This window comes from Nuphar pumila, chromosome 6 (assembly GCF_984573655.1).
Source record: "Nuphar pumila chromosome 6, dmNupPumi1.hap1.1, whole genome shotgun sequence".
Taxonomy (NCBI): domain Eukaryota; kingdom Viridiplantae; phylum Streptophyta; class Magnoliopsida; order Nymphaeales; family Nymphaeaceae; genus Nuphar; species Nuphar pumila.
This window is the reverse complement of record NC_143254.1, coordinates 124,569,193-124,593,991: the sequence shown is the minus strand read 5'-3', so window position 1 is coordinate 124,593,991 and position 24,799 is coordinate 124,569,193. Positions and strand designations below refer to the sequence as shown.

The 24,799-nt window shown below is 35.8% G+C and overlaps 1 protein-coding gene across 1 annotated transcript in view; it reads left to right on the top strand.

Annotated features, from left to right (window-relative positions):
* The window catches only part of LOC149836048 (uncharacterized), a 41,308-nt gene extending 24,131 nt beyond the window's left edge, over window positions 1-17,177 (top strand). The window contains exons 11-12 of the mRNA XM_090008951.1: window positions 7,555-7,678; window positions 16,905-17,177. Of these exons, the coding sequence (XP_089865077.1) occupies window positions 7,555-7,678; window positions 16,905-16,976 (196 nt within the window). The 3' untranslated portion in view covers window positions 16,977-17,177. The remainder of the gene's footprint in view (window positions 1-7,554; window positions 7,679-16,904) is intronic.
* Window positions 17,178-24,799: the final 7,622 nt, after the last annotated feature.

Genomic DNA, 24,799 nt, shown 5'->3' with positions numbered 1-24,799 from the left:
ACCCCTCTTTTTTCCTTGCTCATCTCAAATAAATGCATAGATTTAGTATATAGAATATAAATACACATGACTTTTGATTTTAATCTTATTGTTTTGATTGCAAAAACAATTCCTTTTATTTTTTTTTGAATTACCATATCTAGTTTGATATGTTTTTCTATATGCATGTTGGATTGTAATGCTCTCTCTTAACTTCTGTTGTTTGTTCCATATTTCATAATATAGCTACATCTTTTCAAAACTTCATATTGCTGAATTCTTGAACAGTGGAGAAATAGCTTATCAGCTATGTCACATGGACTCGGCTCAAAGGTCGATACACCCGCATCGACACGCACCGACACGGGTGCGGCTCAGACTCGGTCAACCCGACCCTAGGTGCGGTCAACGCACCCAGGTGTTAGAATTTCATCTGCACTTGCATCAAGAGAGAAAACAGAGAAAGAGAGGGAGAGAGACGAGAAGAGAAAACCAAAAGGGGCCTCTGCGGCTGTCACGATTTCTGTATATCAGAAATCGTGACCTAATGCATTGTATAAAGGCACTTAAGTGTACATGGGTCGTGTCGGGTCTTATAAAATATCCGAACCCAACCCAGAAAAAGAAATACATTTAAATTTTACACTAATACATAAAATGGAATGAACTCGTGTCTGGTATAGGATCCAGACCCGAAACACTATACACCTTTTTCACCCCCCCTCAAGTTGATCATGGTTATGAACCATGCACAACTTGCCTTTGAGCGTCAAAAAACGATCCTTTGTTAATCCTTTCGTAAATAGGTTCGCAGCTTGTTGTTCAGTATTGACGAACTCAGGCTCAATCTCTTTTTCTTCAACTTTCTGTCTCACAAAGTGTTGGTCAATCTGAATGTGTTTAGCACGACTGTGATGTACTGGATTGAATGACATGTTAATAGCACTTTGGTTGTCACATAGCAAGGTAGTGTGAGAGATCTTTTCTCCTACTTCAATCAGTAGATGTCTGATCCATGTGACTTCGGCAGTGGCAGAAGCCATAGATCTATATTCAGCCTCAGTACTTGATCTAACGATAGCTTTTTGTTTTCTACTGCTCTAAGAGACTAAATTTCTTCCAATGAAGACACAATATCCTGATGTAGATCTTCGTTCATCAGGATCCCCAGCCTAGTCTGCATCACAATATACAGCGAGTCCATGCTCATCTTTGTCATATGACTGTGGTGAGTATGTCAATCCATCCCCAATAGTCCCTTTCAGATATCTAAGGATCCTCTTGACAACTTCCATATGTCCAGTACGTGGCGCATGCATAAATTGAGATACTTGATTGACTGAATAAACAATATCTGGTCTAGTGAAGGTCAGATACTGTAACATTCCTATTATGCTTCGATACCTGGTGGGATCATCACACAAATCTCCATCATGGGAACTAAGTTTTTGATGCAGCACACTCGGAGTTCCCAGAGGTTTGCAGTCTTTCATACCTGCCTTGCGGAGAACATCTACGATGTACTTGTGTTGTGTGAGTGTCAAGCCATGAGTTTGATTATCAACTTCTACACCAAGAAAATAGCGTAGAGTTCCAAGATCTTTCATTTTGAACCTCTGACCTAGTAAGTCTTTCACTTCTTGGATGTGAACCACAGAGTTTCCTGTGATAACAATATCATCAACATAAATTAATAACAGAGTGATCACAGTCTGGCTTCTAAAAAAGAACAATGAGTGGTCTAGCATGGAACGCGAAAATCCATGTTTCTGATCTCTAGTGAGAAGCTATCAAACCAAGAGCGAGATACTTGTTTCAGACCATAGATAGCTCTCTTTAACCTGCACACATGGGTTTTACAATTTTGTTCTTGATATCCAAGGGGTTGCTCCATATACACTTCCTCCTTCAAGTCCCCATGCAAGAAGGCATTCTTTACATCAAGCTGACTCAACTTTCACCCATGTTCAATAGCCAGAGAGATAATAATCCGAATTGTTCCCATTCTTACAACCGGACTAAAAGTCTCATCATAGTCTTGCCCTGCTTCTTGAGTGAATCCTTTTGCTACGAGCCTTGCCTTGTATCGCTCAATAGTTCCATCTGGCTTGTACTTTATCTTGTAGACCCATTTACATCCAACAACATTTTTGTCAGGCGGTCTGGGAACGACTTCCCAAGTTCCACATTCATGCAAAGCTTGCATTTCATCATTTATAGCTTCTACCCACTTGGTAGAAGTGGCTGCCTGGTAGTACATAGTGGGCTCATCTTCTTTATTGAGAGCACTTAAAAACAGCTAAAAATCCAAGGAGAAGTTGTTATAGCTGACCCACCTGTCAATGGGATATCGTATGCGGCTTGATTTTCTGATCTCAGGAGTGTGAGAAGGGGTCGGATTGCTGACTGAAGCATGATCTGAATGGCTTGATGTCATCGGTCTCTGTCTGGAATAGACAATGCCTTTGTATCTGACAGGTATTTTTTCTGAATTCTGTGACCCCGACGTCTCAGTGTTTTCAGACATCTCTTCTTCTTGCTGCACGCAATCTGGGGAACATGCTTCGCTGGAGCTAGCAAAAAGTTCTGAACTCAACCAAGGATAGTAAACTTCAGTTGGTATATTGGTTGCATCAGCTTTGTCATCGAAATTTTGCTCATCAAAGACAACATTTCTTGAGATTCTGATATGTTTGTTGGTAGGATCATAGCACCTATATCCTTTGTAGTCATCTGCGTATCCCACAAACCTACACTTCTGGGCCTTGTCTTGAAACTTTTTTCTCAAGGACCGATCAACATGCACATAGCAAACACATCCAAAAACACGCAGATCATGATAACTAGGATGAGCTCCAAAGAGACAGTGATAAGGAGACTTGTTTTCCAGAATGACCATTGACAATCTATTTATCACATGCACGGCAGAATGAAAGGCTTCTGTCCATAGGTTGGTGGGAAGATTACTGTCATGAAGCATACTCATGGTACTTTCAACGATATGTCTATGTTTTCGTTCAACAATCCCATTTTGTTGAGGAGTGTGAGAGCAGGACACCCTTCTTCCTATTCCGTTATCTCGAAAAAAAAGAAATAAAATCATGGGATGAAAATTCCCCACCTCCATCGCATTGGAAAAACTGAATGGACTCAGAAAATTGGTTTTTGACTAAGGAAAAGAAATTTTGAAACAAAGAGAAGACTTCTGACTTATTTTTTATGAAATATATCCAAGTGTATCGAGAATAGCTATCAACAAAGATTAGATAATATCTGCTTCCAAACCCAGAGAAAATTGTGGCGGGTCCCCACACATCAGAACAAATGATCTCAAAAGGTTTTGAAGTTCTCTTATTAATTGAATGGAAAGGCAATACATGACTTTTGCACAAAAGGCAACTGGAACATTTATGACTACTCTCATCCCCTTTAAGACTTTCTTTTGGAATGAGATTATTAGAAACAAGTTTCTCAATAAAATGACTCCCACAATGTCTTAACCTACTATGCCATAAGGATGGCTTATTGCATTCAGAGATACTAAAAACACTAGCAGAAGAGGAGGAACATGACTCTGATGAAGGCTTCGAAATCAGGTGAGAAGGGCGAACATCACGACATGGAGCTTTTTCAAAGACATACATGTTGCCTCGTCTCTTTCCTTCAGCGAATGTTTCCCTCGTGCGTAGGTCCTTGACCTGCACAGAGAGGGGAGTGAATTCAACTGAAGCATTATTGTCATCAATAAGTTTAGAGACGAAGACAATATTTTTCTTAATGTCAGGGGCATGAAGAACGTCAGAAAGAGTAAGAGTGGAATGTGACATGGGGATAACAGTTTTTCCAACATGGGAAACAGGGTGGTGGGATCCATCTCCAGTGACAATCTTACTTTTTCCAAAATAAGGAATAGGATTAGAAATTTTACTTGCATCGCCTGTCACATGAGTCGCTGCTCTGGAATCGACAAACCAAGTGCCTTCATCATTCTGCTTCAATTTTAACTCTGACAAGGCAGATATCAGCAAATCTTTAATCTCTCCACTGTCTCTGGTATTTGTGAACTTTCTCTTGATTTCTATATGTGGACTCTTTCCTTTATTCTCTGGATTATGCCAACAATTCGCCTTGATATGTCCCTTTTTGTTACAAAGGAAGCAAGTAGGGATGGATCTTGTTCCCTGCGCATGAGTAAACGTGTTTGGAGTGGGAAGCAAACCATGCCCTCCGTGTCCACTTCGCCCTTGTCCTCCTCGTCCTCTAACATAGGTCACTCCTGTAGCAAAAACTTCTTGAGAATTTGAATGATTATGAGTTTCTTCAGAGAATCCCTTTAGAGTCATTTCATATTGGATCAATTTGGCTCGTAGCTCATCAAAGGTAGGAAGAACAGGGAGACACAATAGTGAAGTGACTATCATGTTGTAGTCAGATCCCAATCCACTCAGGGTTTGTTGCACCATGTCACTGTCACTAACGGCACACCCTATAACTGCAAGTTGATCTGTGATGGTCTTCATCTTGTTCAAATATTCCATGATGGTCATGAAATCTTTCCTTAACAACTGAAATTCTTTTTTTAAAAAAACTACTCTTGCTTAAGAAACCTGCGAATACGTCTGAACCAGTCGTTCCCAGAGTTGTAGAGCTGTACAATTGTCAGGAATGGCAAGAAGGATCTCTTGAGACTGGGTGGATGTGATGTATGCAACAACTGACTGGTCTTTTCTTTCCCAATTTAGGAATTCAGCATTTTTAACATACACGATTGAACTCGCCCCTTTGTCATCTTTTTCTTCTCTCGGGCTAAATTCTGGTGGAACTGAAGTGGTTCCATCCAGGTGACCTAAGAGGCCTTGACTCCTTATGAAAGGAATAATTTGCCTCTTCCAGATCAAGAAATTTGAGGTATTCAACTTCTCAGAAACAAGTTGGTTGAGAAAACTTGAAGAAAGATTTGATTGAGGGTGGTAGGGATCCATAGAGAATAAGAATCAACAGATAGAGAATAAGAATCAGCAGACAAAAAGTTCAACCAACACTCCTTTTTTTTTTGCTATCTGAGAATCGTAGACTGTTAAAATCAGAAAATGAAGAAACTTGGGCCTTTCTGTGCACCAAAAAGGGGCTTGCGCGAAAAGAAAATCACACGTTAAGAAACCCCTCCTTTTGACTGTTTCAGCAAAGGGCGATCAAGAATGATAATGTGCAGCAGAGCACAGGAAATCAAAGGGAAGCACTATAACAGAGAGATTTTGGAAAAGACAGAATGAAAAGGGCATCAAACGATTAATAGGAACAAATTTAATATCTCACGTGAATCAGTTCACGAATTCACGTGAAGAGACGTTAACCCACGATCTGGGAGAAGACCGATGCTTCACGTGAACCAGTTCACGTGAAATGCAGTCAATCCACGATCTGGATTCACGTGAATAGAGTGCCCGTGAATCACAGATTCACAAAAATGTAACTCACGTGAGGTGTGAGTACACAGGAAGATTCAGAAAGGGGGAAAGAAAAGAGGCGAAGGAGAAAGAAGAACAAAAAGAAAATGTGAAGCGAAAAACCTCAAATTTTTTTATCGTTGTCATGAGTCAGAGTTCCTTTTTGCCTCTAGAAGGATCTACGCTCTGATACCATGTTAGAATTTCATCTGCACCTGCATCAAGAGAGAAAACAGAGAAAGAGAGGGAGAGAGACGAGAAGAGAAAACCAAAAGGGGCCTCTGCGGCTGTCACAATTTCTGTATATTAGAAATCGTGACCTAATGCATTGTATAAAGGCACTTAAGTGTACATGGGTCGGGTCAGGTCTTATATAATATCCGAACCCAACCCAGAAAAAGAAATACATTTAAATTTTACACTAATACATAAAATGGAATGAACTTGGGTCTGGTATAGGATCCAGACCCAAAACACTATACACCTTTTTCACCAGGGTCATTTTGGTCCATTTTTTGGATTTTTTTTTTAATTTTCTGGGCTATAGAATTAAAAAAAAAAATCTTGGGGGGGGGGGGCTGCACAGTGGACTGTGACTATGTTGTCTTTGCACTTATATATATATATATATATATATATATATATATATATATATATATATATATATATATATATATATATATATATATATATATATAGCCGAGTCCCCCTGTCCAAAAATTTTAAAATCGCGCCGCACCCGTGTCGCACCCGCACCCATGTGACATAGCTTATCGGTCTAATTTGTATTACTTTTTGCCATAGTCACAAATATCGGTATCGGCTATATCTCGGTGAGGCTATTTCTCGCGATATTATAGGTTTGGTGATAAATCTTAAGAAAATCTCGGGGCTTAAAAAATATAAAAAATAACAAAATAATTAAGAAAATATCATGTTTAGACAAAAAATACATAAATAATAAAAAATAATTAAAAGATGTAAAAGAAAGAAGAAAACATATTTAAAATGTAAAAAATAACAAAAACAGCAAAACTAATTGATAATATCACGATATTATCAAATTGGCCATATTTTGAAAATATCGTGATATTTTACCTATATTATCATTTGCATTAATTTACAGCAATAATATCTTGATATTTTGAAAAATATCGCCGATATCTGTGACTGCTTTTTGCACAGCAAATATGTAGGTTTTATGCATCTTATGTGAAGCTTTATTATATTACAATTACTATATTCATACCTACATTAATATACAAACATTAGCAATACATAATTAGCTGTATGTTGTTAGATGTTGTTTTGTTAGCATATATATATATAACATTGTCCACTATTGTACATTTCATATTGTTTAAAGATATCATACAATAGTTGATTATATTGTTAGGCTTAGCTGAAGTCTCTTAAAATTGTAATATGTGTGATGTGTTACACATCAATTGGTGCACAAATTTTTTGTTATTTCAATGCTTTGTATCCAAACTCCGAAATAAACTTATGAATTTGTAGTTTAAAGGTTTTGCATTTTTATTGATTATATATGTTATTTAGTTATTCTATTAAATGATCTTAGGTAGTTTTTCTAATAAAATGATATAATTGTCCATTGTGGACATCATTTCTTAATTATCCATTTTGACACACTTCTTTTTCCTTCAAAGAACTTCATTATTTAAAAGTTATCTTTTTACATCAATCATTTTATCATTATTTCTCATAGTTTCTTTTAACGCTTCCTGAACAATCCCCCCTACTGCTTCCTATTCGCTTCCCACTTCTCGAATCCTCCAAAAATTTGGATTGACTGCTTCCCCTTCCCGTTTTCGATTCCCGTTCTGGCAACTATGGTGTTGAGAGTTGTAAGAAAAGTTCCTTATTAGGATATACTTCCTTCTGAGAGTTGATTCTCTTTCCAAAAGAAGTGGCTAAGTAGTTAAAATAAATTAATACATGAGAAGAGACATAATAACTTGTGGGCTTATGGAAATCTTACCATATATTCTAGTGACAACTGCACAAACATCCTTATAGCAGAATCATAAGTTTTCTATCTAGGTATCATTTGTGATGTGCTTTTTGCTTCTAAATGACAAAATGTGTATATTGTCTTCATTAATAGCTCTGATTTGCAACTGGCGATAGCACTTCAACAACAGGAATTTGGAAAACAGCCACAACATAAATCACAGAATTTGCAGCAACCATCTGTTCTAGGTGGTTCAAGGCTTGTTACAGGTCCAGAGGTAAAGACTGGGATGTCATGGAACCAAATCTTCTTCATAATTGAGAGTTCTGCAAGTTGAAATTGTTGCTCTGCATGCATATTCTGTGGTATTTCACTTTTGTTTGCTTCTTAGTAATCACTTGCTACAGTTTACCCTTTCGTTTCTTTTGTGAATCAAAGTATGTGTGCAGAAACCACCAACTCTCCTTCCTTTTCCTTTTTTCTTGTGCTTTGAAATTTAAACAATTTTCTAATAAAGTACTTCAATTCAAAATACAATAGCCATTGAAGAAGCTCTATAATAACACTGGCAGGATATACATGTCTCTTTAGTGGTTCTCAATTTCTGTTTCACATTATGCATGGTTGTGAAATGCACCAGTCGAAAGTTGAAAAGGAACTCAAGTGGTTACTGTTGCTCCGTTGGTTTAGTTGGACACATTGGCGGCTGTTGAAACCACATGCCATGCTCACGATTGAGGGATTAACAAGAAAAGGGGAAGACCCACTAACCCTGTCATTCTAATTTCTAAGTTGGATCAGATACCAAGAAACCTAGGTATAATCTTTCAGCCTTGCCCAGATACCCAAGCTGAAAATTTTACTTTCGCTGTTGTAAAAACTGATATATCCTCAGTTTTTTTTAGTAAAAACCTTCCTAGACTTGAGAGGGGCAGTTTCTTTCACGAGTTCTATGATATGGGAAAGATTTGAGAGAGAGCAGTTTCTTGCAAGAGGCATACAATATGGGGAAGCCCTCTTTTTTTCTTTTTAAAGTGGTCCATGGTAAATACTTCCACTTAACCTACGTGCTTTTATCCAGATTCCTTTTAATATTTTTCCCTAGCATCAAATCAAATCTCAGATTACTTTACTGTAGGTTGATCATGTTCATTCTCTTGTAAACATATTCAAGCCTTAGTGGCTTTTCTTGTTTCTGCATCTGCCTAAATATTAAGACATGCAGGAAGTGAACATGATAAAGTGAGGATTAGATTTGTGGCATCTTATTCCGGGAATTTTATCACTCAAAAGCGTCAAATCCAATGCTTTTCAATTTATGTGTTTAGAAAATGTTGGCTAATTGGGCAGGATGTCATATAAGCTTCTAATAATTCCTGCTCCTTTCCAGTGTCCACTTAAAGGAGTCGCCTCTAGATTTCATCATGCATGCATTATTGTGTTTTGGCTTGAGGAACATTTAGAAAAGATATAAAGTGCCAAAATGGCATCTTTGGATAAGAATGCCTTGGAAGCATGTTTGGATTTTTAAGATTCTAAGGTGGCACCCCTTCTTGACTTTTCATAAATTAGTCTCATATTGATATCTGTGCCATTATTCTACATTGACAGAACTGTGCTTGGAAGCTTTTTGCATACAACTCCCTAAAGCATGGATTTTTTTTATATGCTATTCTGAAATGATACTTAAATCTTTTGAAACCAGTGAAGCTTATCACTGTTAGGAAACTACTTGAGCGGCAAAAAACCTATGCATTCTCACAACATACATGCCACATTGCATCCTCTGGTTTGAATTTTAATGAATAAATAATGAATGAGAAGTCTCATAGAAACATACTCAATCTGAGAACTCTTATTATCATTTATACCTTTTTGTTAACATAATTTTTGGTCAATTATATGACGAACATGTCCAACTTTAAAATACATGGGATTTATTAAGCCTTTTGCTAGTGTTCTCATTAAAAGTGCAAGATTTGTATGCTGATATCAATGAGCCACAACTGGCTTATGTTCACTTGTATTCACTGCGGGGTCCTTAGGACCTCAAAGATGTGCTTCCTAGGAAGTTCATTCTGGAATTGAAACTACATGTTTCCAAAGCTTTATGAGAAATGCAATCCTGGATAATGGAAGCTTGCTTTCTTCAATATGCGACTCAAACTTGTCTGACACTGAAAGTGTGCTTTCCTTGTTAGAGGAACTTTACTTTCTTTTCACAAGTTGTGCTTTCCCTATAAAACCTGCATATGTGATTGGTACTTTTGATTGTCTGAAAAATGTATTCAAGTAAAAAACGTTTCAGCTAATGTTTTTGTATCACTTTATGCTTTCTTCCATTGCCACTTTCTACTTGCTTCCCTAATGCTTTCCCGAGATTTATGTTTTATGCATCAACATACCTCTTAGACACTTGTTTCTTGAGAAAACAGTCTGGATGAACTGAAATTGGTATCTACTTACCTATCTAGAAAATGTCTTTGTAACATTGGTGCTCGTAGACGCCCAAAGCACCATATCAGATCCACATCCACATCCACACTGCACCTATTTGACATAGGTCCATAATTGTTCAAGTTTTCAAAACTTAAGAAAGCTCATCATATATATATATATATATATATATATATATATAGTCACAAATCTCGTTCTTGGGATATTCTCGGCTAGGGAATATCTCGGGATATTTTCAATAAATGTGTTTTTCTTAGAAAAAATTGCGAAAATCTTGGAAAATATAAAAAAATATAATTATATATTTTGTCAGAGAATAAAAAGATATTAATTTGGATTGGAGGGAGAGAGGGCATGTAGTTTTTGGGTGAGTATTATGTTTCCCATTAATGTATGTGATTAGTCCCATATAGAAGAGAATGGATGAGAGAAGCCTCCCACACACTTTATAAAAGGGGGCTCTCCCTCCATTTTGTTTAACAAGAGGCCTGCCCATCTCACATTGGGTGGGCATTAAATGCATCATTTCTTTCAAAAGTTTGGGGCATTAAAAGCCTCTCCTTTTCAAGTAAGAGAGGTAAAACGATGAACATCAAAGGCTTCTCTCTTTTTCAAAAAGGCAAGAGAGGAAATCAAGGAAAGGTTTGCTTTTTTCTATATTTTAGTTATGTTTAACTAATCGCAATGATATCACGAGATTTTGAAAATCTCACAATATTATCGAGAATATTACATTTTGTGAATATTTCACAATAATATCATTAAATTTTCAAAATCTTGGTGATATTTGTGACTATATATATATAGGGAAGGGGGACCATCAAACCAAAGGAAGATCCAAAATCTACAACTAACAACAATCAGACGACTCCCCTTCTCCAATGCTTGAGCATCTCATCAATCAGACCTCATATATTTGTTCTTTATAATTTAGTAAGAAATATGCTTTACACGAAGACTCTATGACATATAGACATTTTTCGAAATGTGAAAAATTGATGGCTCACAATGCATTTAAAACTTTACAATATAAAGTTTTGTGAATATTTCACAATAATATCATGAAATTTTCAAAATCTTGGTGATATTTGTGACTATTATATATATATATATATATATATATATATATATATATATATATATATAGGGAAGGGGGACCATCAAACCAAAGGAAGATCCAAAATCTACAACCAACAACAATCAGACGGCTCCCCTTCTCCAATGCTTGAGCATCTCATCAATCGGACCTCATATATTTGTTCTTTATAATTTATATAGTAAGAAATATGCTTTACACGAAGACTCTATGACATAGAGACATATTTTTCGAAACGTGAAAAATTGATGGCTCACAATGCATTTAAAATTTTACAATACCAAGTATTGTGGGCTGTTGAATTTTAACAGTTTAAAAAATACATCTAAACATTGAAAATTCATAATCCAAAACATGACACTCATTAAATAAATGATAAAAATCTAATGTGTAATGTCTGATAAAACTCGATTGTTAGAGAAGGAACGCCGTCGATTGTCATCAGTTATAGATTTTGGACCTTCCTTTGGTTGGATGGTCCTATATATATATATATATATATATATATACAATCACAAAGCCACAAAGGCAATACGCAAGCCTCTAACAGGCAAATACAAGGCTCCAAGGGCACACTTCACAATAGCTCACAAAGACACAAAAGAGAGCACTCTAAAGTTCTAAACTATAAAGATCCTAAAACAAAACTATCTTCTATAGCCTATTTGCCCAACATTAGGATAATATTTTCTCAGTATTGCATCCAACTGCCTCCCGATGATGTCTTTATCTTCGGCAATTTTTTTGGCAATTGGGTCATCATCATCATCTTGGAACAATGGTTGGAAGGCCTTCATCTTTGTATTTTTGCAAAATTCTTCTTCGAATTTCTTCTAGTTCAGTAATAACATCAACATGAAAAGTGGCAGGAATCGATGGAGAATCACATGGACATACATTTTGATCTTGACTTGCAATATGTTGCTTAAATTTATGCAGTCCACCTCTAATAATAACGAAACAAACATCTCAATGATGACCCTGGTTATGGTACATCATCTATGCTTTTGCAGTATCGCCATGTAGGATCATCTCTACAACATGAACATGAAAACGACATTGAAATATCTAAAATAAAACATAACCAATTAACCACTAAATAAAAATATAGGAATATAAAATTACAAATATTCAACAACAAGTTTACACACACATAACAAACTTAAGTCCTAGCAGTTTTCCCCTCAAAACTCAATATGAATCAAAGAATAGGATTTTTTACCTTAACCCATTCCTTTAAGTGAAAAAGGGTGAAAATGTACTCTTACTTGAGAAAATCACAAAATCCCTCTCTCTTTCACACAGATCAACCCCAAATCGCTCTCACGACTCATAGGGTGCGTGGGTTCCCCTCTAATGGCCTCTACACGAACGAGGAAGTCGACCCTCAAAAGGTATTTAAAACCTAAAAAGTAAAAAAGTAAGTTTCGGTTTTTTTAAAGCGCGCCGAAGGTGCATCGTACAATACTCCCTATATCGTGTAATATGGGTCGATACAAGTGTACATCGTACGATACGGATACGATACACACTCGTATCGCGATACGAATGTGTATCATATCAGTTTCTCTAAAGGTAAGTATTGGTTTCTCTAAAAGTAATGATACGTACAACATTGATCCTTCCTGTTAAGATTTTCTACATTTTTGTTTAGACCGTTCCAGAGTAATGCAGGTTCTAACAAAGGCCCTGGGTAATCTTGACAAGCATGGCCATTCTATTACTATCAAGGGAATGCCACAATATACAAAGGGGCACCATTGAATATATTTTCTTTGGCCATATTCTAAATATCCTTCAACTTCCTTGGTGGGGTCAATCTATCAAAAGATGCCTCCCACTGCAACCATTTTGGCCAAGCATATGGTTGGCTATTGAAACCTTAGTCACTGATATCGCTGATATTTTGAAAATACTACAATAATTTCAGCATTTTAAGCTATGCCGATAATATCAGCAACATATCATGATATTTTCAAAGTACCGGTAGAATCTAAAATATAGCAATTTTATCACGATATTTTTGCTATATTATTGAAATAACCATTTTTATATTTTATGCCTACTTTTTCTATTTTTTTATTTTCTATTTTACTTGTTTCTTTATATTTTGCAACAAAAGTAATGGAAAACTTACTATTTTCTTATGTTATTATTATTATTTATATTTTTTTCAAAAACTCTGAGAAAAGCCTCAGTGAGAAATTGCCTTGAACGATATAGGTGACTATGGTTGAATTTCTAAAATGTTGTCTTCCTGTTGTTTGAGTTGTTTCTCTAGAATTACTAACATATTACCTTTGTTTACGAGATGGACTTGACCTTCGTGAATATGAATGAGATAGGCATTTCATACGAAAAGGCTTCTGTCACCATTAAAAACCCAACTTTAAAGTGAGTTCTCTGTGTGGTTTGCATGGTCCCATTTTGGTTGTGTTAATAAATTATATCCTATGCCATCAAACAATAATTGATATAAATATTTATTAGGATTATCCTTTGCTTACTTTTTCACTCTAGTTGGTGCGTCATAAGTCTCATAAGTCATAACTGTATAGTCTAATTTCTCACAGAAAGGGACTGCTTACGACAAGATTGTTTTAGTTTCTTAAAGGTTTTTTTTTCAAGTAAAATAAAAGCTTTATAAATAACTAGATTATGCCATGGCTTTTAATTAGAAATTCATTTTTTGAAAGGCTTAAGCCTCTTTAAGAGGCATAGGCCTCTTTGCCTACTAATGAGGCTTAAGTTATTGAAGCATATAGAACCACGAGGTGTAAAAGGCATAAGCCTCAACCATAGCCTCTTAAAACCATGATAGTAATTAAGTAGGTTAGCTAGCAATTACACCAGTGCCAGATCAGATGAGTGTTTTCTGTTGTAATCCAAGTATCAAGAGTTCTGGTGAGACAGCCTATCCAGCAACTCATGTTGTCTTATATTGTTGACATTTTAGCAGTTGGAAAGTCTAATTCTAGATCCTGTGGCCATTTGTCCAGCCTGAACTTTTGGAAGTTCTTCGGGCATAATTTTAAACACATTAAAACCATGATAATATTAAGTGGGTTAGCTAGCAATTACACCAGTACCAGATGAGTGCTTTCTGTTGTAATCCAAGTATCAAGAGTTCTGGTGAGACAGCCTATCCGGCAACTCGTGTTGTCTTATATTGTTGACATTTTATCAGCTGGAAGAAGGTCTAATTCTAGATCCTGTGGCCATTTGTCCAGCCTGAACTTTCGGAAGTTCTTTGGGCATAATTTTAAACACATTAATGGTTGATTGCTGTTCAGTTTCCATGGTACAATCAGAAGTTAGAGGCTGTTACCCATTATTTTGTCCACTTCCTCTTCCAGTTGTCAACCATTACATATTTTGGTACCCTCATACTTGGAAGCCATACAATGTGAAAGCTTTAGGTTGAGAGTTTTGAGTCTCAGACTTTTGATACTTTATTATTATAGCTATGCACTCCAATACCAACATACCAGGATAGCTGTCACTACCTAGGTCACATGGATGCAAGTGCGGGACATGATGAGGATACGCTTAGTACGATACAAAAATTTTCAAAAATTAGGACATGGGGACACGGCCATACACACAAATTGATGTATGTATGTGTGTGTATAAAACAACAATTTTAAATCACTACAATTAGGAACATCAAAAAATGAAACTAAGTTGAAATTGAAATGTAATGTAATTGATGACAAATTTTAAAAGGAAAATAACTCAATTGAATATGAAATAAGTAAATAAGATCATAAAAGAAGATAGATAAAATTAATGACACAATGTTGACTGTGTGAAACTGGTTTGACTATGTTGATGAAGTGTCATATCGTGTCCGTGTCCGAGTGTCATGTTGTGTCGGTACGGGATATGCATGCTAAGTGAAGTGTGACCCCCACCTACTTGGCTGCGCCTCAACTCCTGCTTCCCCGGGGGTACAGCAGGTGTATTGGCTCCGCAGTCGCCCTTCGATGCCTGTGTGACATAGGTCACTACACTCTTACTTTCAGTGCTGCTTGCCAAAAGTTTTGCATATTCACTTTCATGTTACTTGGATATATCTCATAATCATTAGACATAAATATACATGTAACTTTTTGAGACCTATAACAACAATAGCTTTGTGCTTAAGCAAACTGACATCTTGAATCAAGCTAACCACCTAAAGCACACTTAATGGGTCAGGTTTTCTCAAAATGCAAAAAGGAGAGAGACACACAAAGGAAAAGGAAAAACTAGTCTCCGGACCCAACCTAACTAGATTAGTTGGTTAATGAGATACTATATGTCTGCCTTGCTCTTTGCTTGGTCTACAATCAAAGTATGATGTTCTATGCTTTCCATGGGGAATTTGGTATTATCAGCTCAAGCCAGACGTTCATTTGTCTGCCAGATGAATCTGGTGAGCCTACAGAGTATTTTTTTCTTCTATTTTATGCTTCTACCATTTTAAGCCCAACACTCCAGTATGATTCTTATATGTTGGCAGTATGCCTGCAGTTTGACTCGGATTCTATTTCTCAATCCTTCATTGGTTTGGATTTTCTGTTTTGATATCAAGCCAAGGTTGACTGAACAGACTTGTTGGTGATTTGCAGTCTCTCACTTAATACCATATAAGTTAATTGGACATGGATCTGTCTCTGATCGCAAGAGCTGGGTTTTTGAAATCTGAGAATAGTTGACGTCTCTCTATGGTCTACTTATTGGCTGCTTACAATGTGGTTCCCAAGAGTTCAAAGCAGGTGGAGGTTCAAATGGGCAGTGTAACCATGTGATTTTTCTTTTTTTTTCTTTAGTTCATACTTCTTTCCCCCACAAGGAGTTATCCATGTATACTCGCTTAGTTGTAAAAAACTGCATAGGTTCCTCTGTATTATAGGCGCTTAGGAGACCAGCTTCCAAGTGTTGATTTTTTTTTTTGGTGGTGGTGAGAAGTCAAAGTTCTAGTGCTAATCATAATCAGGCTTGGGTTGCAGTGTCTGCCTCTTCTAGACAACAAGTCATAAGAAGGTTTTGTGGATGAAAGGGTATGGTTCTTTGCTCCAAAAACCAGGAGGATTTTATTTTCCACTCCCATGTTGGTAATAATGCGCGTAATGTAGGTACCACGGGCTGGATGTGTCATAGAAGTATCAGTAACTTTGTGGACTTTGAATTATTTCATGCCAAGGGCATTGTCTTGTCTTTTTCTCCTGTTTGTTTATCTGTGTATACATCCGTATGTTGACTCCGAGGACATGCATCAATTAGGACAGTGTCTTTTGGTGATGACAATCATTATTGTTTTCTACTCAACCTAAAATGTAGGCTGTGTTTGGCTTGTGAGTAAATGATTACGAATTTGGAGTAGTTGAGTAGACCATATGCTTGGGCTCGTCGGGGTCTTAATTCCCCCAGCTCTGTTGTGGAGAAAGGAAATGATTAAGAATTTTGAGTAGTTTGATCCAATTCTGTGATCCATTTTCTCATCAGCCCTACTTTATGGTGGCAATAATCTTGTGTTATGTTACAGCAATATCATATGTTTGCCTTGCACCATCAGAGTATGATATCACAATTTTGCATTGATTTGCATGTGGTTCTGGTAATCTTACTGCATGGCATCGTTTTTCTAAAGTTGGTGTCATCCAGATTATTGAGTGCTCGGCACCGTGTTTGCTTACAACTCATGGTTGCGTTAAACATCGATGAATGGGTTGTTCCTTAATACCATAGGGCCTGCAATGAGGCAGTGAAACTAAAATGCCTTCTAACAAGGTTATGCATGAACACATTAAGCCGGGTTGTGATACGCATGTGGAGTATCTTATTATACTAGTGTCCTAGATATTCTTGTTTTGATGGACTACATTGCATGGGCACCAAATTGCCATTTCTTCTCTGTTCAAAATGCATGTCGATGGAAAACATCATTGACGGCATTGCTTTGCAGGTTCGCAGGAGCACTGTTGCTACTACTACTAGACATGAAGCAAAATCAAAAGAGAAGTGTGTTGTGATGTAACACCAGGATAGCAGTTGACATGTATTTATACTGTAAAATGATCTCTTCATGTAATTGTGGGAAATCGTTGGGCCCCATCTGTATCTTCCGAGCATTTGGCCAGTTTGTATATCAGAGAAAATAATCAATCCATGTGTTAATCCAAACGATTTTTTGGGTGTAAATTCCGACATTCAATGGGTATTCCCCAATTCTTGAGAGTATATTATAGACTTGGAAACAGACAAACGGCTTCATATTGCTCTCATCATCATCAAACTAATTGAAACTTGAAGGAAATAGGCCTATCCTTAACACCCCCCCCCCCCTGAAATCAGATCATAAAATCATTCGAACTGATAAAACCATCTTTGTCCATGTCAAATAACCTGCTTAAATCATGCTACTTCGGTAGACAACATGAGAATCTCAATAACCCATTTTTTTCTGGCGAGTTTAATAACTATGCACTTGAGAACGTCTACTGTATATGATCAGAAGCATGCATTTTCCTCGTGTATGGGTCTAAAGACTGCAGCATTTTCAAACTGAAGGAAAGCAGGTGAGAAATGTGGAGTTGGAGACTGCACGCTCATCTGGTAGGGGCAAGTTGTGAATGTCACCAAGTTGACAGGACATCACAAGTTTGAAATGCATAGGTAGCATCCCTCACTGCAAGGTCGAAATTGGGTGTACTCAATGTGCAAGAGTTTTACTAAACCGGAGGCCAGCCAATGTATGGTCGGTTCCCTTTGGACTATCGAAAAACTTGGAAGGTTGCAATCTCACCTGTCCCCTTTTTCTTTTTATTTGGAGGGAAAGACCCGTCTTCAAACTGATCCATTCAGGTATGTTTGATCGCTTGTCCAATGTTGGACGAAATGAACAAAAAAAATGGAACAAAACATTGGTTCTGTTCGTTCCGTAACAACTGTTCCAAGTCCAATGTTTGTTCGGACCGTACTCAAATGCTATGTTCCAAATGTTCTTTGTTTGATGATGATGTATGAACAACTTGGACATTCATGGATAATGAGTCAAATTCGTTTTGGATCGTATGACCCGGTCCATCCACCATTTTACATGTTTTACCAAATTTATTATAGTTTTTTGCTCGGATATAGATCCAAATACAAAATTATATCTAAAATCATGATTTTTTGCAATGAATATGGATTTAAAATTGAATTTTTGCCCTGAATATGAACCTTGAATGGCATTTTTTGCCCTAATTATGGATTTTTGCTCCAAATAAGGATCTAGAATTAGATATTTGCCCCAAATATGGATCTCGAATTAGATTTTTGGCCCAAATATGAATTTTTGCCTTGAATATGGATCTCGAATTAGATATTTGCCCTGAGTATGTATTTTTGCCTCGAATATGGATCTCAAATTGGATTTTTGCTCCGAATATAGATCTCTAATTGGATTTTGCCTCGAGTATGTATATTTTTACCCAAGCCACATTCGAATAATCGTAATAACTTGCTTTACTAAAACATATTTTATAGCAAAAAATAGAACACGAGAATTTGCGTGGATTTTAAGTAATACCTCTAGTTGGATGTCACGCAACAAAATCAGATACAAAAACTCCATAAATCAATACTATTAGAATTACAAAGGCACCTTATTTAAATCTGGGAGGAAAAAAGGCATTCGCTTTAACACGTTTCATTTTTTACAAAATTCGACATCTTCAATTCAGTATTATCTTTCAAGGGAACATCTCAGACGACCGACTAGTTTGATCAGCTTCTCACCCTGAAACCGTTTCATTTCTTTGTAGCCCAAGGAATGAAAAAAACATGCACAGTATAACTATGTTTTCAGCTATAGACAGGCAGAGATTCTATGCTAACAGGAAATCATTCTAAAGAGGCAAGAATGAGCTACATGCCAAAACTTATAAAACACATACGCATGCATTAAGTTCACAGGCTTAGAGCAGTCAAGCTTGAGAAGTTATAAGCATTAGAGCAAAGCAGAAGTAAGCTGAACCGACTCAATAACCAATAAAACTACACCTCCAAAACTAGCGACAAAGTGATAGACACACATGATCCAAAATTTTCAAATGGGTATCACAAGGAACAAACTCATTTATCAGCCATATGGAATATATAAACCTATCAACAAAGAAAACGCAGCAAACAATTGAGCCCTTCCAAAACTGAGCAGCAAGACAGAAAAACCATGAAAATCACCAATATCACCACAAGATGAAAGATTCACTCTCGTACTGCCACAGATGCTGCTTATTTATCATAAAAATACCAGTTGCAGTAAGAAGCTGAGTTTTAAAGAATGTTTGTCAAGGCTGAGGAAGGCATTCCCCAATGCTAAACTTATCTTTGCACTTCCAAACAGTTCAAAGGATATGAAACATGTATCTGCAAAATCTCCGGTTTACATTGTACTTAACATGACCATGTAGAATTTGCAAAGTTCATGAACATTGCAAGAGTAGAATCTATTTCCTATCAATCAGATTGATAAATATATATCAATAAAGTTTCTTGTGATATTGATGTAAACAGATTTGATGCAACCAATATAATTCACAAGCGCCAGCCAATCTGCACATGAAGATATATGTAACTTATTTGAGAACAAATAAATTTAAAAAGTCAATGCTACCATAACAACAGGAGAAAAAAAGCAAGCATTCCATTACAATTTTTGTCGGTTTCCTTCCAGCTTTTACACTATGACACCACAATGAAACACTAGAAAAAAAAAGAATAACCAAGTCCTGCTTTAGAAGTCTCTGCTTCATTCTGTCACCTTACACTTTTCAAAGAGGACGATTGCATCTTTCATCCAAAGGTTTACAAGATAACAGCAGCAATGATACAACGAAGGCCATCATTGGCTTTTTTTTATTTGATTGTCTGATTTCACCTCCATGTTATCGTGTTGTGATAACAATGCAGTTGTCTGATTGTGTAGCTGCTAAGACATGCATTTACATGCAAGGTTGTATGAAGATAAAATTTTCTGCTTGTTATAAGGCCTGCTATTTTTTACGAATTGAAGTAAACTCATGTTTATGATTTTCTTTTCATTCTTCATGTGGATAACCTACAAAACTGAGTGCTTTTTAAACCATGTTGATCTTCAACTTGAATGACACCACATTGTAACCCACAAGATGTTTTTGGGCATCACAGTTACTGGAGATGTTGATGAATAATTGTGGGGAACATATTCACAGGATGGTGGTTGAAACAGAAACCCTACAACTGCTGGTGAAGATTGTAAAGAAAAAGGTTTGATCTCTAATACCTAGATATATGCACCATTCAGCTATGCATACATCTCCCTTTTCCCATAAATAAACTATGGATGCTTTTTTTTGGCTATTGTTCTTTCTTTCAATGTATGTTTTAGAAGAAATTTGATACTGCATTTGCATATGGTTTATAATCAGAGCTGTTTAAAAAAAAACACTGGATCTATGATACCCACAACCATATGATACAACAAAAGCATCAGTAGCTCCAACTGGGCAAATGATGACAAAGATAAACACTGGATCTATACAAAGAAGGCAAGCATTGAGATTCAACAGCATTAACAGAAAAATTCATAGAAATATGATTATTTATATATGTATGTATGTATATATAATTCAGAACATGTTAACAAAAAATTTCAGTATATATTAACAAAAAATGGAAACATGCTTTTACAGAATACACACACAGTATACATAAGCAAAAATACATGTACAGTATATAAACAGAAAACTTCAACGTATATTAACAGAAAAATATATAAAGAGTATATATAAACCAAAAATATGAAACAGAATATACAGTACATATAAACAGAAATATAGAGTATATAGGTTATACAACATATATAAACGTGAAATATAGAGTATATATATATATTTCTACTATACGTGAATGTAATTGATTAGTTTGTCATGTATGTGTGCAAAATACAGAAATTCATTAAAATTGACTGATTTGAGTAAAATTAATTTAATTACAATAAATTTCTATATTTTGCACACATACATGACAAACTAATCAATTGCATTCATGTATAGTAGCAATATATATATATAATCAATAAAATTAGTCAATTATAATTAATTTCTATATTTTGCATACGTACAACAAGATATATTTCAATTAACTATAAGGATGAGGGTCAATAGTAGTGACTCTTTAACTGTGACAATAAAAGTCACTGCTATTGATCAAGCAATAACTGCAAGATTTTTGTCCCTGCTACTTATTAGGTAATAGCCGCGACATAAATATCTCTACTATGGCCATGAATCTCACCATTATTGTTGCATCAATAGCAATGAGATGGACCATATCGTGAATGCCTTGCATCTGCACACATGTCATTGTTATAGATATATTTTAACAATGATATTACCTGGTTGTTAAATATTATCGTTAAAACACTTTAGCGATAATATTTAATGGTCAGATAATCTCGTTGTTAAATATCAGTAGCGGCGATATATAAATCTCGTTGTTATAGGGTTTAATTTGTAACGATGACTTTGTATATCGTAGTTAAAGACATGTCTTTAACAACCACATGTGTGGCCGTTAAATATTGTTGTGAAAACATTTTTCTAGCAATATTTAATGTCCATTGAATGTCGCCGTTATAAAGTAATAACGATGACATGTCAGTGTCACCATTATAGGGTTTACTCTATAACGGCGACATGCCAGTGTCACCATTATAGGTTTTTCTCTATAACGACAACATTTATGTTTATACATCTTGAAATATATAAACTAATTTTAAATATATATATATATATATATAAATTGATATATATATATATTCATTAAATTAAAGCTGACATCCTCTTGAATGTGAAAAGATATTTTGTTATTGTTATCTTTATGCTTTTTTAGATTCTCATGAAAGTGCAGGAAAAGGAGAAAGCATTATCGAGCCTTCAATCGTAATTGATTAAAATATATGTAAGTTATCAGGTTGAATTTTCATATTGCTATCATCATCATTAACATTGTCATAATTGTTTCTTTTTATAATTTGTTTTTAATTGTCAGATTGTACTCATTCTTGAAGTGTGTTTATTGCAAGTTTGCAGAGGATGCATGTTTATTTTTTGAAGTGTACGTTTATATTTGAATGTATGTTTGAAGTTGAATGTTTGAGGGTGTTGGAGATGAAGAATGTTTGAGGATGTTGGTAAAATATATATTTATATTTGAATTGATGTTTGAAGTGTATGTTTATATGTTTGATGATGTTTGATGATGTTTGAATTATATTTATCGTTTTGTTTAATATAATGTAAATAAAATTAAAACTAATATAAAAAATTTATTTTTGAAGGTTTAAAGCCTATAACAGTGGCATTCATGTGTCAGCATTATAGGCCTTAACCCTATGTCGCTGTTAGAACTTATAACAATAACTTAATTATCATCTTCGTAGTCATTGCAAAAAACAAACATATTTTTTATTTAAAAAAAACAAAAGTGATTAGTGTTTGATTAAGTCGTTAAACAAAATGAAACAGTGTCTTATTTAGTCATTAAACAAAATGGAACAATGTTTGATTCAATCATTAAACAAAAGGGTAGACTGTGCTTACCAAAAAAATACGTCATTGATGGTTCAATGATAAAATGCCTTCAATGAATAATAGCTAGAAATAGTTGCCAAAAATATTTGACAAAAATAGTTGCCAGAAGGAAAGCCGGTTGGGGACCACTGGTTGAGGACAAAAGACAAAAAAAAACCTAGATTATGCAAAAATAATCAGGTTGGGGACTACAACGGGTTTATATATGATTTAAGAAAATATTTCGCAACAAATAAGCAATATCGCATATGTGTCATGCATTCGCAAATAGTTAAGTACAATATTTGTGATATAAGGCGATTCATAAATTACGTTATGCAAGAACATGTAGTATATACGAATAAGTAAGATATTTGCGAATTTAGTAGGGTTTCACAAAATGGAACAATGTTATAAATTTATGTGATATCGTGTCGTATATGCGAATAAGTAAGATATTTGCGAATTTGGTGGTAAGTGCAATTTTGCACATAAATTTATGTGATTTCGAGAAGTATATGCGAACAACTATGATATTTGCGAAATTAGTGGTAGGAGTTTCACAAATATATTTATGCAAAATATGAAATATATGCGAAAGAGTCGAATATTTGTGATTTTAGTAGTTTCAGTCTCACCGAGATTTCGCAAATTAATTTATGTGAGTTCGTGAGCTCTAAATTTACATAAAAAAACCTGTGATTTTGGATTTAAGTGGGTGTTGGACATATTCGATGGGCGATACAATTTTATCACAAAAATGCTTAAATTTGCAGTTGCAAAGGATAAAAGTGTCCTAACGATGTCGGATATTTGCGATTTTGGACATAGAGAGGATTTCAAAAATTGAAGAGTTTTTAGAAAATCATATCAAATTACTCATAGAGTACGATCATTCTTCGTTAATTTTATATAAACTAGAAATATAATTAATTGGATGTATGAGAAGCTAAAAACTTTTAATTATTACTATTTACAAATGGACTTGGGTTGGGCCGGCTCGATGCCCACCCTTACCCTAGGGTACTCTAAAAGTCCCCTCATGCTTATTCAAGCATTCCATAATTCAGACACCCTGCACAACCTCTATGACTGCACCACTTTGCCTTGGTTCCCCTACAGCATCTTCAAAGGTTTCACTTTGACATGACCGAATAGCATCCTGGAAAACCATGTTGCTTCAGAAGAAGTCGGTCTGAATTGTAAATACTCATCACCCTTTCCATCGTCTTGGCCGAACCTCATGCCACCTCCTATCAGGAGGCTGCGATGGATGGACACATGCATTGTCCTGTGAGTGTTTCTGATAATCCTTTCTTGCATCTCACGATCCTCTCCAAGTTCAACCATTTTGGTCTCATCGAAAACAACTGCTACCTGACTCAACGACAGAGCGAGCTGCCTTGTGGCCTAGCAGTCGTCCACAAAAACGTCTATATGGACACCTATTCTCTCCCCATTTTTCAAGCTTCAGCCTATTTCTAAGTAGAGGCTGCCACACTTGAACCTTACACTTGAACCTTTTGGGAAGAAAGAAAGAGAGAGAGAGCTACAGAGAATCTGAAAGCCCACAACAGCTCAGGCTGCCAGAAATGGAAAACTCAGACAAATGTTGAAAGTCTGCCTCCTCAAACGAAATACAATGCATCATGAATAAGTAAAATTCTGTCAAATCATATTAATTAGCTTCCAAATACCACAAACCTTGCACTCAGTAAATGCCATTACCTTAATTCTGTTCCTTAGAGAGTCAGAAAAGTCTTATACAATTTCCAAGCTTCCACTGTTGTAACCAACACCAGGAACATCCACAAGTTTGTTGCAGACACCTAAATCCAATTCTCGCAAGGCCGTCGAGTTCGAAAAATCTGATATCTTTTCCAAAGCAGAGGGGTATAGGCAGGAAGACATTTGCAAATGTGAGAGTATCCAGTAAAAAGAGGTTAACACATTCTTGGGACACATGGTTGCAAACATCGTCAAAATGTGCAAATCTCTGCCAAAAAAAAATGATACAGGCCGGAAGACATTCGTAAATACAGTACGACCTTCATAACTCATGGTTGCTAATGTTGTATTGTATTTGCGAGTGTCCTCCTGTCTGTGCTGTTTTTTTACAGAGGGTTTGCACATTTTGGAGACGTTCGCAATAAGAGTTGCAAAGGTCGTGCTATATTTGTGAAGAGAGTAAAAATGTCATAAAAATGTGAATCAAAATTTTAGATATGAAAAAGATTTTGTCAAATTGCTAGGTATTTTAGAA